Raw genomic sequence first — 14581 nt, forward strand, 5'->3', positions numbered from 1 at the left:
CTCATGATCAAGACCGAAGTGGGCAACCGAGCATTATGACAGATGAACTGCTCGCAAAAAAATCAATCACAAAGATTCGTAGAAGTGGACGTTTTACGATAACAGCTCTCATTTGAGTGCGCTCAGTGGGGACACTAGTTTAAAAAAATGCAGGTGCACTGTGTAACCAATTACATTACAGCTGCTAGTCGACTTTTTGAAACGTGGTGCAACAATTACTGCTGAACAACATTGAGAAACATTACAGAAGTTGTGAAGAAGAGCAATTCAAAACGCTGAGTGCAAAAATCCCGTCGTTTCATGACAATGCCCGCCTGCACTTGATTAAACGGACTCAGGAACTTTTATAGGCCTTTCCTTGGGAAATTTTTAACAGTCATGTAGCTCGAATCTTGCACCTAGTGACCACCACCTTGTTTCCCTCCCATGAAGACCTGAGCTTTGATGATGACGCAGACTTTCAGACTGGCGTGCAGGAATGGTTGACGTCACAAGTGCCAACTTTTTATGACAATGGACTTTGTAAGTTTCTTCATCGCTATGATAAGTGCCTAAACTTGTACGGCAACTATGTAGGAAAGTAGTATAAGAGTGTTGATTCAAAATGTATAAAATAAAAATATGTCTACTTTCACCTGCCTTCTTCTGATTTCAAAGCGTGAGTTACTTTCTGGATAGCCCTCATATTTGAATACACTTGCTTATTAGTAGCTCTCGTATTTCCAGCAAAGTTCAGAGATACCTATTTATGCGTTTCATCCGCTGTCCCAGATGGTACCTCGATTTTATACAGGCCAGACCAGGCATAAAAGATAATCAATATTGCTTAGATCATATACAAATGCTTCGAAAGCCTTGTGAACACGTCAGTTATTATCGTGGAAGATTGCAGTGTCCATTGTATGTTTTTAATGAAGAATGTTGGACAAATGGAAGACCTGCTCACTGAGAGTGTGCAGATACACATGCTAGTTTACGTTCATTTATTTTTTTAAATGGGTCATATGGATGGAACAAAAACTCCCTCCACATCACAGAGCCTCCACCAAGTTGAACCATACCCTCCACACAATGTGAGTGAAATGCTCTTGTTTTCAGTCCGTTATAGTCCAGTACATCGTGCTCATTAATCTACTGAAGACGTGTAGCTATATACGCCACTGTGCATCGGACATAATGGTCATTCCACTTCATATCTTTATTATATGAAGCTCCCTTCGTGATATTCATCCCGAAATTGGTTTGAATGAACCTGCATTCACGAATTATAGCCCCAATTTTCCTTTACCCGATCTGACTTTACCTGTTTTTTTCTTTATCAGGCGTGAAAACTCGTCGGTAGTCCTGGTGAGTTAGATCATTTTGGAACAACAGCTTTGACGCACTTTTTGCGTTCATACACGTGGGTTAGACCATTTCCAATGAAATTTACTATGCATCAATTTATACGCCCAAACACAATGCCCTCTTTTTACCAGAGATGTTCACCCTCGCGAGGGTGGCACTCTCGAGGGCATCCTCACCCTCAAGTTCCCTCGCCCACAGTGACGCGAGGGCGAGGACAAGTTTTGGCCGCGAGGGCGAGGACAAGCTTCCATGGCGAGGGTGAGGGTGCGCGAGGGCGAGTACAAGCTTCGATGAAGAGGGTGAGTGTGCGCGAGGGCGAGGAAAAGCTTCGACGAAGAGGGTGAGGGTCGCGAGGGCGAGGACAAGCTTCGATGGCGAGGGTGAGGGTACGCGAGGGCGAGGAAAAGCTTCGACGAAGAGGGCGAGGGTGCGCGAGGGCGAGGACAAGTTTCGGCAGCGAGGGTGAGGATGCGCGAGGGCGAGGACAAGCTTCGATGGCGGGGGTGAGGGTGCACGAGGGCGAGGAAAAGCTTCGACGAAGAGGGCGAGGGTGAACGAGGGTGAGGGCCATGTTACTGCGGGAGCGAGGGTGCACGATGGCTAGAGAAAACTTCCTTCAGAAGAACGAGGGCACGCGAGGGAGGAGAACAAGCTTCCTTAAAAGCAACTGTTTTGGAGTTTGCTGTTTGACCTCTTTTGGAGAGAGGCAAAATTTAAAATATCATCTGCCATGTCCCCTAGATGAAAAGTTAGTGTCATAGCAAGGTTATACATTGATCGTATTTTTCCTTTCAATTAATTGCAGTAAACAATTTCTCGTGTGTACTTACATAATTATTAAAAATAATAATGCAAATAAGAATAATATTTGATTTTTCCCATGACAGTTTCCGGCTAGAAATAGCGCTACATTAAGAAGTAAGTATGCCTCATTGTTGCCCTCCCTGTGCTGGAGACGTTTTAGATAAGAAGTGTCTACTACACTGTTATGTTTAAAGAGTGTTGGTAGACAGACAGACAGTCACTCACGTCATTCTCACTTTCCTCCTGGAGGCGCTAAGCTCTGAGCGTGCCATTTAGGGAGGAACGGTGGCTCAGCGATAGAGAAATTACCTTTGTTCGAAGGGTCGCATGTTCGATTCCCGTCCAAGTAAGTTCGTGGTGGAGGACATCGTGTTCGTGGGTTTTCTGGGGATTCTCCAGTTTCCTACCACATTCTCATTCAACTATTTCTTTCATCATTCACTTCTGTCTCCTTTAGCATTTAGCTTGCATAATCGTGGGATCTTAAACTAAAGATTTCATTTTTCATGTGCCTTTACGTATTTGTAGTGTAAGGAATCCTTGAGCAACGTTTGAAAGATATCATTTCATAATTGTGGGAATTACTGGAAATAAACTTTTCAACAATGATAGCTGCCAAAAATGAACCAAGACCAAAGTGATAAAGTGCACAAATTGGCCCCTAGGGTAGTTTCTCAAGACAAAGTTTCATATTTATGGCAATTATTGAAAAAAAATAAAAATTTTAACATTGTTAACGTAGGACAAATGTATCTCTATTAGTGGTGAATATTAACAATATTTGAGCATCGAAATTAACCTTACAAGCACATTGATACATTTCAGTTTATATTTTAAAATACCAATTAACTTAGATTCACATTCAAATCAATTAAGTCATTCATGTTATAGGTTAGAGTGGGTATATATTTCCGAGTGATAATTCAACAATAGTGTTCTGAAGTATTTTATTTGTTTGCTGACGGAGTTTCAAAATTAAGCTCTTTAGATCTTTCCCTTTGAATTTGTTCAAATTCCTCAGTTACGCTACATACATCAGAGATGGCCACCGTGTTGACTGTCAAATTCTGACATAGTCCGCGGCAGTCACTCTACTGCCACTCATCAAACCTTGATTTCACCCTCACCCTCATGAGAGCCGCCCTTGTGTGGCTGAATACTTATGCTTGCATCGTAGGAACATTTTGAAGTAAAGGCATTGGATACTGTTGATAAATGATGTAAACGTCACTATCGACCGAGATCTCCATTGTAACAGTTGTTCCATTTTAGGTGTTCCACAGTAAGTTATACGATGATATGTTTAGTTTCCTTTCTTTAGGACGTATGTTAAGCAAGGGCGGATCCAGGACGGACTTCTGGTGGGGGTGGTGGGTTGTAATACTGCTACTTAAGAGCTACTTTTAAGAGCTCCAAACTCTGGGATGCGTTTTATTTGTATATATAAAATAAAGAAGTTTCCTCTTCTGGGGGGGGGGGAAGCGATCGCTCCCCTTCCCCCTGGATCCGCCACTGGCGATAAGGAAATAATTCAACAAATAGGTTGAATAATTGATGCTCTGATCCTCACGATATGAGGGCGAGGAAACGTTTTGAGCACGAAGGGAGGGCGAGCGAGGATAATGGACAACTCCTATCGCGAGGGCGAGGGTGCACGAGGGCGAGGGCAAGCTTCGATGGCGAGGGTGAGGGTGCGCGAGGCGAGGAAAAGCTTCGATGGCGAGGGTGAGGGTGCGCGAGGGCGAGGACAAGTTTTGGCCGCGAGGGCGAGGACAAGCTTCGATGGCGAGGGTGAGGGTGCGCGAGGGCGAGGACAAGCTTCGACGGCGAGGGCGAGGACAAGTTTCGACAGCGAAGGTGAGGGCGCGCGAGGGCGATGTACAATTTCATTCGCGAGGGCGAGGGCCAACTGCTACTGCGAGGGCGAGGGTGAGTGAGGTCGAAGTAAAATGAACATCTATGCTTTTTACCCATTTTCTCACATCTTTGCTCCAATCTATCTTGACGAGCTGTTTCAATACAATAGAGTAGCACACACACACACACACACACACACACACACACACCAATTAACTGCAATGATATACGTCAGCTGTAATCTTCTATTTGGTTACAGGATTTCTATTAACACCGAAAAAAGGCATATATAGACTCAGCACAAATAAAATGACCTAGTAGCTGTAAGAAATGAAGTAAAACAGGACAAGAAAATAAAAAAATAATTATTTTTTTAATTTTAAATAAACAACTAAATAAAGGTACACTGACATATACTACTTAGCATCTACAAACACAACTTAAATAATCATCAATTCAGTTTTCTTAGATGCACCTTTCCGAATAATAGAAATAAAATTTTAAATATACAAATATTCAAGTGTGTAAGTAAGTAAACTTTTTTCGTACATAAATTTCAGATAAAAAAGTACTAGGACCCAGTTGTATTATTATTATTATTATTATTATTAAGTGAATGACATGGTTTTGAATAATTGGTAACTTAATGTTTACACGATATGTTAAAGTATTCGGTATCTTCTGGATTTTTTTTTCTAGCATTTGGATTCAAATCTTTGGCTGTTCCACCAGTACAGTTTAGTTCCAAGCTTTCCGCTCTTCTCTGCTGTGTAGTAAGGAACAGTAAAATCATCCAAGAAATATAAAGGAATGAACACACGGAACAGACGTGAAGATATGCCTTGTCTTATCTACTGTTGCTACCACTGGGCAAGTGGTGGTGCGGACAGCTGTGAAATATCGAGATTCAGGTTGTGTACTCCTTTGCTTTGGAAGGAAAAGTTGCCAACACATGTTTTAACCATTACTAGCGGTACATAAATAAGAACTGACAATGCAAGTTGTCTGCCGTCTCTTCTCAAACAAAGGAACACATGAATCTGACGGGCCAATAAAGCCTGATTACTGCACAGCCAATACGTATCACTCTGAAATTATGCATGTGGGGCAATGTCTTCACAAATAAGTTCCTTGCGGGTTATAGAGAGGAAGTCTCTAGAGGCACAAGCTCTTTTGTTCCCACGCAGTCGATGCCAATCTAACAGCCTATTGTGTGGTAAACGCTTAAGCTGGGCCGAAGTGAACGTGTGATACAACTGCAAAAAGAGGACGTTGTGTTTTGGCGCGTAAATGCACGCATAGTAAAAAGTTTAATTCGTTGGTGTATCGAAGCCGTACTGTCCAATGTTTATACAAGGAATGGCCTTACATCTATGTGAACGCAAAACCGGTATCACAATTTTGGTCGCAAAAAGATCCTAACCCAAAACACAGTGCCCCTACCGGCGAGTTTGACGCCTGGCAAAGAAAAAAATCAAGGAATTGCTACAATCCGTGAATCCTTGTTCATCATAACCAATTTCCGAAAAAATATCGCGAAGAGAACTTCATAAAATAGGGACTTGAGATCAAATGCCACAAATGCACAGTGGGGCCAAACCAGGCTATTCTTGGCAAAAACCCGAAAAATGAAGTAACAGGTTGACGCGAAATAATTCGTTATAATGAAACCTTAATAGTGTACACATAAGATAGTGTGCAGGAAAGGAAGTGGTAGCAGTTTACAATGATTTCATGGCACACGTAAACTTGGTTATCCGCCGATGACGTAGAGGTGCTGCTTAGTGACAGATGACAGGAATTGAATTGGAATGCAACTATCCCTACAGTGAGTACAGATATTCAGCGGCTGGTAAACATGGTGATACGATCCGCAGGTATATATCGTTTTGTATATTTAGAATATTGATGTGATGTACTACATAATATCATATTCGAAAAATGCTATACTGAAGGCATACGAATTACAGTCAAACGATAGAATGGCATTTTAGTAGAAAACATGGCATATCATGTCTGTGATTTTTTAATATGATGTAGCGGAAAAATTGTTCTTCTGTATGCAAAGAAAAATCCTGTACATATTCGTACTTTTGGGAAATATAGGGCATGAAAGTGTGTTAAGAAAAACCCATTCTGCATGTAGTGATGCTTTTTAATTGAGCTGGGGCGAATGTGAGAGCAAGTGTAGGTTATTAGAGGTATAATACCCATGCACGCACTGACAAAGTTGAATATAAGTCGAGTCTAGCAATTTTGTCCCCAGGCCCCATCTTGTTCCCACCATATAGTCATACTTCTCGGGCATTCACCCATAGAAATAAACTCTAGTCAACTATATTTGATAAACGGTGGCGACATTTTGAAAAGCCAATGTTTGCTAAACAATCTACGTACCATAAGGTAGCACCAGATTAAAAATGATGTTGATCAATTCAGTGTTTTGTTTTTTGTGATGCGTATACAGAAGTGAGACTGGAATCAACTGTACTGAGTCTCTGCTCGCTTCAACTTAGAGTGTTCCAATCAAAGCCCTGAAATTAGCCCTCGTATTGCACGATACAAGATATGAAACAACTGAACAGGTTACCGATGTGTGTAAATCATAGTATGTTTAATATATCTGATAATGTATTCATATCGAGAACTTGTGATGAGATTATTTTTATTTATTGAAGCGTCCTTGCATCATCATTGTCATAACGAATCCTCCACAATTTTGAAATAATTTTGAGAAGCAAGAAATTTTCTTTAATGTTCTTATTCTTCACTTGTGAATTGCATAATTACACTTTTTCCTTTCACGCACAAGAATGTGAACCAATACTAAATAGCCAAATTAAAACATATTGCCCACGCGCATGTTTATGCCATTCATATAATCTGTTATATAATTTAGACGCGAATATAGTGTATTCACGACAGATTTAAACATGAAATTAGATTACTCGTTGATTAACCACAACCAAAACCAGGATTTAGTACACGCAATGATGGAAATAAAGCAAGATGTTTCTTTGGTAACCACGAATTGCCTGCTAGTATTACTGTTGGCATTATATCGCACACCCGGAAGACTGTTACAAGTCAAAAATAAACATTTGTGGGAGCATGACTCAAAGTTTGTTATTCTATCAAAATCACTCCCTGGAATACTGGTATTTCTGCCACTTAGGGGTTAATTTGTTTAATTACGTTTCTGCGAAAATACCACCAGGTAGAGCGCGCTTCTCTCTCTATTCTCTTTTGAGCGATGGTAACTCGAGATTTCCATTTTTTGAGTTGTAAAACTTTTCCACCGAGTGTGCGATATGGAGGTTCAAGATTGTGCTGCAAACACTTACTAGTGGTCATGAGATACATGTGGAAATATTTCGCAGATATGCTCTCGATACGGCCCAGTAGTTCATTACGAAATACCCCTGGTACACAATGCCACCAACTGTGCATAACGTGTTAATTCATGGTGCTCAAATCATACAGCATGCTCTACTTTCAATAGGTCAACTCAGCGAGGAAGCCCAAGAGGCATGCAATAAAGAACTTAAGCAATACAGGGAACACTTCGCTCATAAAATTTCACGAACAAAGACAAACGAAGATGTGATGCATTTACCACTAATCACATCAGACCCTCTTATTACGAGCCTTCGAAAAGCACCACAGAATACAACGTCTCATTTTCATAAGGGTGTGCGTATTAGCCTTATTAACAGCTGCACATGTTCCGTCCCAGAATGATCCACTGGAAAGTAGCGATGAGTCAGATGGTTCTGCTGTCGAAACAACGAACATTTCAATCCACGGAGTTTGTTTTACACTTTTAAAGACATGTCCATATAGTGTATCGTAGTGCGTGTAACCCTTTTTTTGTTTGTTTGTTTGCTTGCTTGCTTGTAAACTTATTTTAAGTCCAAATCTTTCTTCTACATATTAAATACATTACTGTAGCCACTACACACACCCAACTAATTGGTTTTCTTTCAATTTTCTGCTTCATATTAAGCATTCCTACTTTTTGCCAAGAATTCGGTGCTTTGACCCCACTGTGCGATGTATAAAGCGTGCCGCTCAAAAACACAGACACTGAACTACAGTTGGAAACATGAGCATTTCACCCGCACTGTATGGAAGGTATGGCTCAAGCTCCAGGAGGCTTTGTAATGGTATGTCTTTTGAACCATTCTTTTAAGCCCACTCGAATGTAAACGTGAACCAACAGGTTTATTTGCACATTTTCAGTGAGTAGCTGTTTCATTTCACCAACATTATTCATGAAAAATATATGCAATGGGCACTTCAATCTTCCAAAATGACAACTTCTATGTTTAAAGGGCCTAAAACGTTTGTACATGATGTAAGGCACATTGAAGCATCCTTTCACTCCTGGTCTGGTCTGCATAAAATCGTGAGACAATCTGGAACAGAGTTGAAACGGTACTTCGAACTTTGCTTGAAGTACGAAATCTAATTATAAGCGAATCAATTACTATCTGAAGCTACATTTAAGATAAGAATCCAGGCGGTTATCCAGGCCAGATAGGATATCACCTGCTAATATGTAAATTTTATGGTGTGTAAGAATATTTTTTGTCCGGTTTAGTTATATGTATAGAAAGATACGCTATTCTGGAAGCGGCGGTGTGAAAGAATGAATGAAATGAAGAAAAAAACGGGTTTGGGAGTGTAGATGAGTGCACAATAAATGAAACTATTTAATTTGTTGGTGTATTAAAGCTGGACTGCCCAATATACCTACAAGAATGATCCAATACGCGTGCAAACGCAAAACGGCTGCAGAACTGTGATCTCAAGATGATCCTAATCCAGTAAGACCGCCGACAAGTTTCACGTATGGTAAAGGGAAACAGTTTCAGAACCCGATAGGAATTGCTACAGTTCGTAAATCCAGGACCATTCCAACCAATGTCCGAAAGAACATCGTACAAGAACCTTAATACAATGCATATTTGAAGTTAAGTATCACAAAAGAGATCACTTTTACCTGAGACACATGAAGCTGCATGTTTTCAATTGACTCAAGAACACAGACTGAAGTGGATTTGAACGATGTATTATGTTCAATGAGTTGTGTTTTTGAACACATTTCAACGATGTAAAGCTTCTACTGTACTGAAAGTCCAATGAAGCATTTCATCTGCAGTTGCAGAGGCTGTAGTTCAATTCGGAGGATGTTCTGTGGGGAAGTGGGTTATATATTGCACTATTCTTAGGAGCCATTTTACACAGGGAATGTAAATATAAGCATGTTTCTTTGCACATTCTCAGTGACCAAGTGTTGCTATTTTTCCAACATTCTTAATAAGAAAAATACAGACAACACTTCAATCTTCCACGATGCAACCGCCGTGTTTAAGTTTAAAAGACTTAAAATAATTGTATATATTTTAAGGAACATTCAGGCACCCTGTCGTGCCTGGTCTGGACTGCAACCAGATTTAAGCATATTTGAAAATCTGAGGAACTATTTACGGAAGCGAGTGAAACGCAGAAACAGGCAAAACCGAACGTAGCTGGAACTAAGGCTGATATGCAGATAGATTCATATCACCTCCAAAATCTCGTGGGAGTTATTGCCACAAATGAATCCATGCTAGGCAAATTATACAAGGCATGTGATTAATCATATGTCAGGTGTGCTAATTATCAGAAGATAGTGAAACGTAACAAACGTAGAGAAAAAAGTATATCGTGCAGAATTTTACAATGACGCATATCTAGACACCTTACAGCAACTTTCTTTCCTTCCTGTTGCTTTTTCTCCTTACCTGATAAAGCGTTCAACGAAAGTGATCTTCAGTATTGTATGATATTGTTTTATCTAGTTTCTACTAAACTGTTCGTTATAATTATGAATTCTTTCATGAGTAACAAGACAGAGTTGACAAATACAAAAGATAGAGAAACCGAATTCTGTGAGAGGGGAAAACTGATTAAAGGCAGTTGGCAAGAAAAATTCCTTTAGGGAAAGGACAATTCAATGATTGGAATAATTCACATAATGAACAAAGAAAAAAAGTATTTAAGCAAAATATATCTAATTAATTAATTACAAAAAATGAGGTATTAAAATAAATTTAAGAACAAGTAAATGAGAAAAATGTGTAAGAAGAAGACAGATAAAGGAATCATTTTATAGGCAGCGATTTATCCTAGTCTCTAGTTAGTGGTCAAGATATGCTTATGAATGTTCTTAATCCTTCTAAGGAAAATAGGAGAGTTAAATGAAGGTAACACGAACGTTTTCCCACAAATCGAATTTGGTACGTAGTTAATATATGAGTAATAAATAAATAAACTGTAATAAATAATCATATATAGTCAAATAAGTAAATGCCTACGTATAATGACTTAAAATGTGCAATTTATAGTAATTTCTAAACAGTAAATACAAATACTGTACATAAAATACTTACATAAAGTGTTTTCGTTGTTTTTGAAGTACTAGAATTTATATATTGTTACCATTTACCTATTCACGCTGAAGTGCTATATATCAATATGTGAATACTCAATATCTACACAATTTAAGCTCAACAGTCACCTGATGAAAGAAAGGTTAATCAAGTACCTTGCCAGAAATATACATATTTTTTTTTTTTAAAAAAAAAGAAAGAAAAAAAATACATCTAGGTTAGTATTGTGTCAAATATATATATATATAATCACTGAGTTTTGTACATTCCGGTGGACCCCAGGTGCTAGATCGGGATCTCAAACAATTTGGTTGTTCTCATCAACATGTAATTAGTCAGTCTTCGGTAAATATACAGAATGAAAATGTTTTATTACGTGTAGTTTTGGCTACGGTAATTAAGATGAATCATATGTATAACGTTCATTAGTATCTGTGGAAAATGGTCCTTGGTGAGAAAACTGATAAGTCAAACTCTATATATATATATATATATATATATATATATAGTACGTTAAGTTGGATATCTATTTTTAACATACTTTTACAAATTAATTTACGACACACTAGTTACTTGGCTTTTCTAAAGGACGTTATAAACAGCCTTTGTAGGTTTGATATGAACGTCGGCCTAAAGACAACCATATTCAAGCCTGACATATAAAGAAGTGACGAGTGTTGAAAGAAAAAACATGTGAATCTGATATGGGTACGTACAGGAATTGTCGAGTTTGTAGATTATGCATACACTCAAAAAATATACATAGGTACCACAAAAAACTTCCCTAGTGAATTTTTTTGTGACACTTACTTTGATGCTGGCACATTATGCTTCTTCTGGAGATCTACTCGAAGTCGTTCCCCAACGTGTCGATAGATTTCTACTAAAGTATTAAACGCTGTATCCCGTACAGACGACATGGGGTCACTAAGGAGTTTGACAATACAAGGTACAAGGCGAGATACTGACAAAGATTGTGCACCATGTCTGCAAAGAAAATAATAGCAAGTTAATAATATTCTTCAGTTATATTTTAGTAACACCATAATATACAAAATAATTAATTTTCTGTATTATCCATCTTATTTATCTTGGAACACATTATATAATGAAAGAACTAATAGAAACATCAAACGAATTATCGAGTATGAAGTATCTTGTGCACTGCAGAGCTCTCGTGTTGCTATATGGTTAGCACATGCTTCTTCAACGCGGGAGATGGCCTTCGATTCTGGCGGAAGTTCATGTGATTCGGATCTCACGTTAATCTATAAATCCACATCTCATATAGCCTCGGTGCTGAAGGGGGCACTAAACTCCAAATCAGCCAATCAACGAACCTTGTGCACTGCATTCACTGATTACAAAAAGCATTCAATTCGGTGAAAGACATCAGTTATAAATTGTCTTTAATTAGTATCGAACAACCAACCTAATATCAAACTATCGAAAACATCAACTAAATAAGCCAAGACGAATATTAAACTCTTTGCATGTTTAAAAATGCAAGAATCAAGAAAGGGTGAAACACAATGACACCGTATTTCCAAAGTGCCATATTTTTAGTGGATAAGACGCTTTTTTTTTTTATTTCCCTTCAGAAAGGACCTTAAAAATAAATGCATCTTACTAAATGAAAATAAGATTGTTGGACCCATTTTTGTCTTACTGTCACTAAATCCTAGCTTAAGTGTAGCATCAGTTATGCCTTTGAAGAAACGGAGGATTATTATTTGTATAAAGACAACGATGATGAACCATTAAATAGGACCAGAATTTGAACTCTTCTGTCTTTCGCCGTTTACATATCATAGAGGAGCAAGCCTTAATATTTTACTTTAAAATTAATATTTTCCATCAACGCCAATTATTAGTACTCTTCAGGAGTAGATAATCTTTAATTTGCTTTGTTCAAGGTGGCTACAAAAATTACGGGACTGAATTCTATGATTTTTCCCGGTTTTCCTGGACCTTTTTTGAAATTTTCTCGGATATGTAATTACTCACACAGACTTTTCTACTTTAATGGAAAAACAAGACCAAGAAAGCATAACAATGATGACATTTGAGTAACATTTTTCCTTAATCGACTAGAATAATGAATAATATAACAACAAATACCATGTATGTTGTTATGAAATTACATATTACTAATCTAATAAAAATTCCTGCACAACGCAAGAAATAAAACATTTTGCATGTCACATATGAAAGGAAGAAGTCGCGGTGATACACTCATCGAAAAACTGCCTGCGGCATGTTAACCCTCTTCTTGACAATGTATCCTGTGAGATACATAATATTTTCGCAATTTTTTGGTTATATGTTTGCTTTTGGCAACACTGCTAGAGGTTATGTTTCGAGAAAAACCTCTTATGTGTTCGCCAAGTATGTTCTGCCATCTCTACGTTGAATGGTGTACTGCTAGCAGCTTGTGTATTTCGAAATAGTGCCGAGATGGAGTTCAACAGGAAAAAATCATGTAGTGCACAGGTTAGTATTATTATTTTCTGTAAGTGATCGTAAATCCGTTAGTTGTGACTTGGCTACACGACTTACGAAGGTACAAATAAAAATGTACATTGTTGTTTTTTTTTATAATTGCATTCTTGCTCTTAGAATTCGCGTTGAAAATGCGGGCCATCGGCATGACCAGTTTACCGTACTAATGGTACCGAATGTCTAAAATTTATAGTTACTTCTGCAAGCCGGTCTTGCAGATGGCTCAACAATTGTTGGGCCGAACTCATCCATACATTATAAGGAGTGTAGCACTGCCCATTTTTACGATTTCTGGAAAGTTCTGAATAGCATAACAAAATGTATTTCTGAAAGCAAACAAGAGTTGAATGTTTGATGTATATTAGTTCTTCCTTCACGAACTGGAACGTAAGAAGAAAATTTTCTACTTTTCGTTTCAGAAATATTTTTCTATGGAAGAAATTTTCAAAGTATTATACCTTTACCAGAGACAGGTTCTGACATTGAGGAAGATGAAAGTCTGGAGGATGAGTTGCTCAGCAGAAAGATAGCAAATAAATCTGTACTTTTAAGTAGTTCGTACGTGAATTCATATCCTGTGTCTACATCAACACGCTACAGCAAAACGAGATGGGGATAAGATTGACATTCCATGCCCTCAAATAGTAAAGCATTATGATACTCATATGGGAGGCGTTCATCTTTCGGATATGTTAGTAGCATTATATAGAACTTCTTTCAGAACTCATCGGTGGTACATGGCCAGTTATTAGATATTTTCCCAGTTACTAGATAATTGTGTATATAATGCTTGGTTTCTGTATGGTCGGGACGTAGTCTTGTAAAATGAAGGCCCAAAACCTACATATCTTTCACTGAAGGAGTTCCGGGTCAAAGTAGCGACTGCACTATTGCTCAAAAACTTAGAAAGAGGTCGTCCATCAGAAGGTTCTCCTCTTACCCAAAATTAAAAATAAATAAATAAATAAAAATAAATAAATAAATAAATAAATAAAATAAAGAAGGCTATCAAACCCACACTGAATGACCATGTAAGGCTAGATGATGTAGGCCACATAGGTATACCAGGATACAGTTCTCATAAAGGATGGTGTAGGCATTGCCACAAAGGGCAAACATCCATGATTTGCGTAAAGTGTGATGTGCAGTTATGTTTCATTCAAAAAACGAAACTGTTTCTCTTACTTCCATGCGAACAAACGACTGTTTCGAAAAAAACAAAACTAATGTTGATACCTGGTGTTAACAAGAAGTATTCTTTAGAAAACTGTGACTACCTATTCTTGGCAATGTATCTTATGGGATACATTACGTCACAGCCTTGTATAAACGTAACATGTACCGGTAACTAAAATGTGCAATTATGTTTTATTTTACAACTATTTGACACGGAAATCGCATGCAGTATTTTTTTCTGAGCAACGCAAGTCTTCTTGCCAAGAAAAAGACATATCTTGTCTAAAAATATATCATTAGAATAAATCAACACTATTATGTAATTCATTTCATTTCTCCAAACTCTTTATTTCTTTATCAATATTCCGAATATCTTTCATTATTCTAGTCCTCTTAGCTTCAGGCTTGTTCAGAATGATCTTTACTTTCCTGTCTTCAGCTTCTTTCAGTTTCTTTTC

The 14581-nt window shown here is 38.1% G+C and overlaps 1 protein-coding gene across 13 annotated transcripts in view; it reads right to left on the reverse strand.

Moving 5' to 3' along the window:
- Positions 1 to 14581, reverse strand: part of chb (CLIP-associating protein) — a 595254-nt gene that overhangs the window by 360909 nt on the left and 219764 nt on the right. For all 13 annotated transcript variants that reach the window (XM_081736296.1, XM_081736291.1, XM_081736295.1 and 10 more), the window contains exon 5: positions 11256 to 11432. In XM_081736296.1, the coding sequence (XP_081592422.1) occupies positions 11256 to 11432 (177 nt within the window). The remainder of the gene's footprint in view (positions 1 to 11255; positions 11433 to 14581) is intronic.

The sequence above is a fragment of the Thermobia domestica genome, chromosome 13 (assembly GCF_964235325.1).
Source record: "Thermobia domestica chromosome 13, izTheDome1.hap1.1, whole genome shotgun sequence".
NCBI classification, from domain to species: Eukaryota; Metazoa; Arthropoda; class Insecta; order Zygentoma; family Lepismatidae; genus Thermobia; species Thermobia domestica.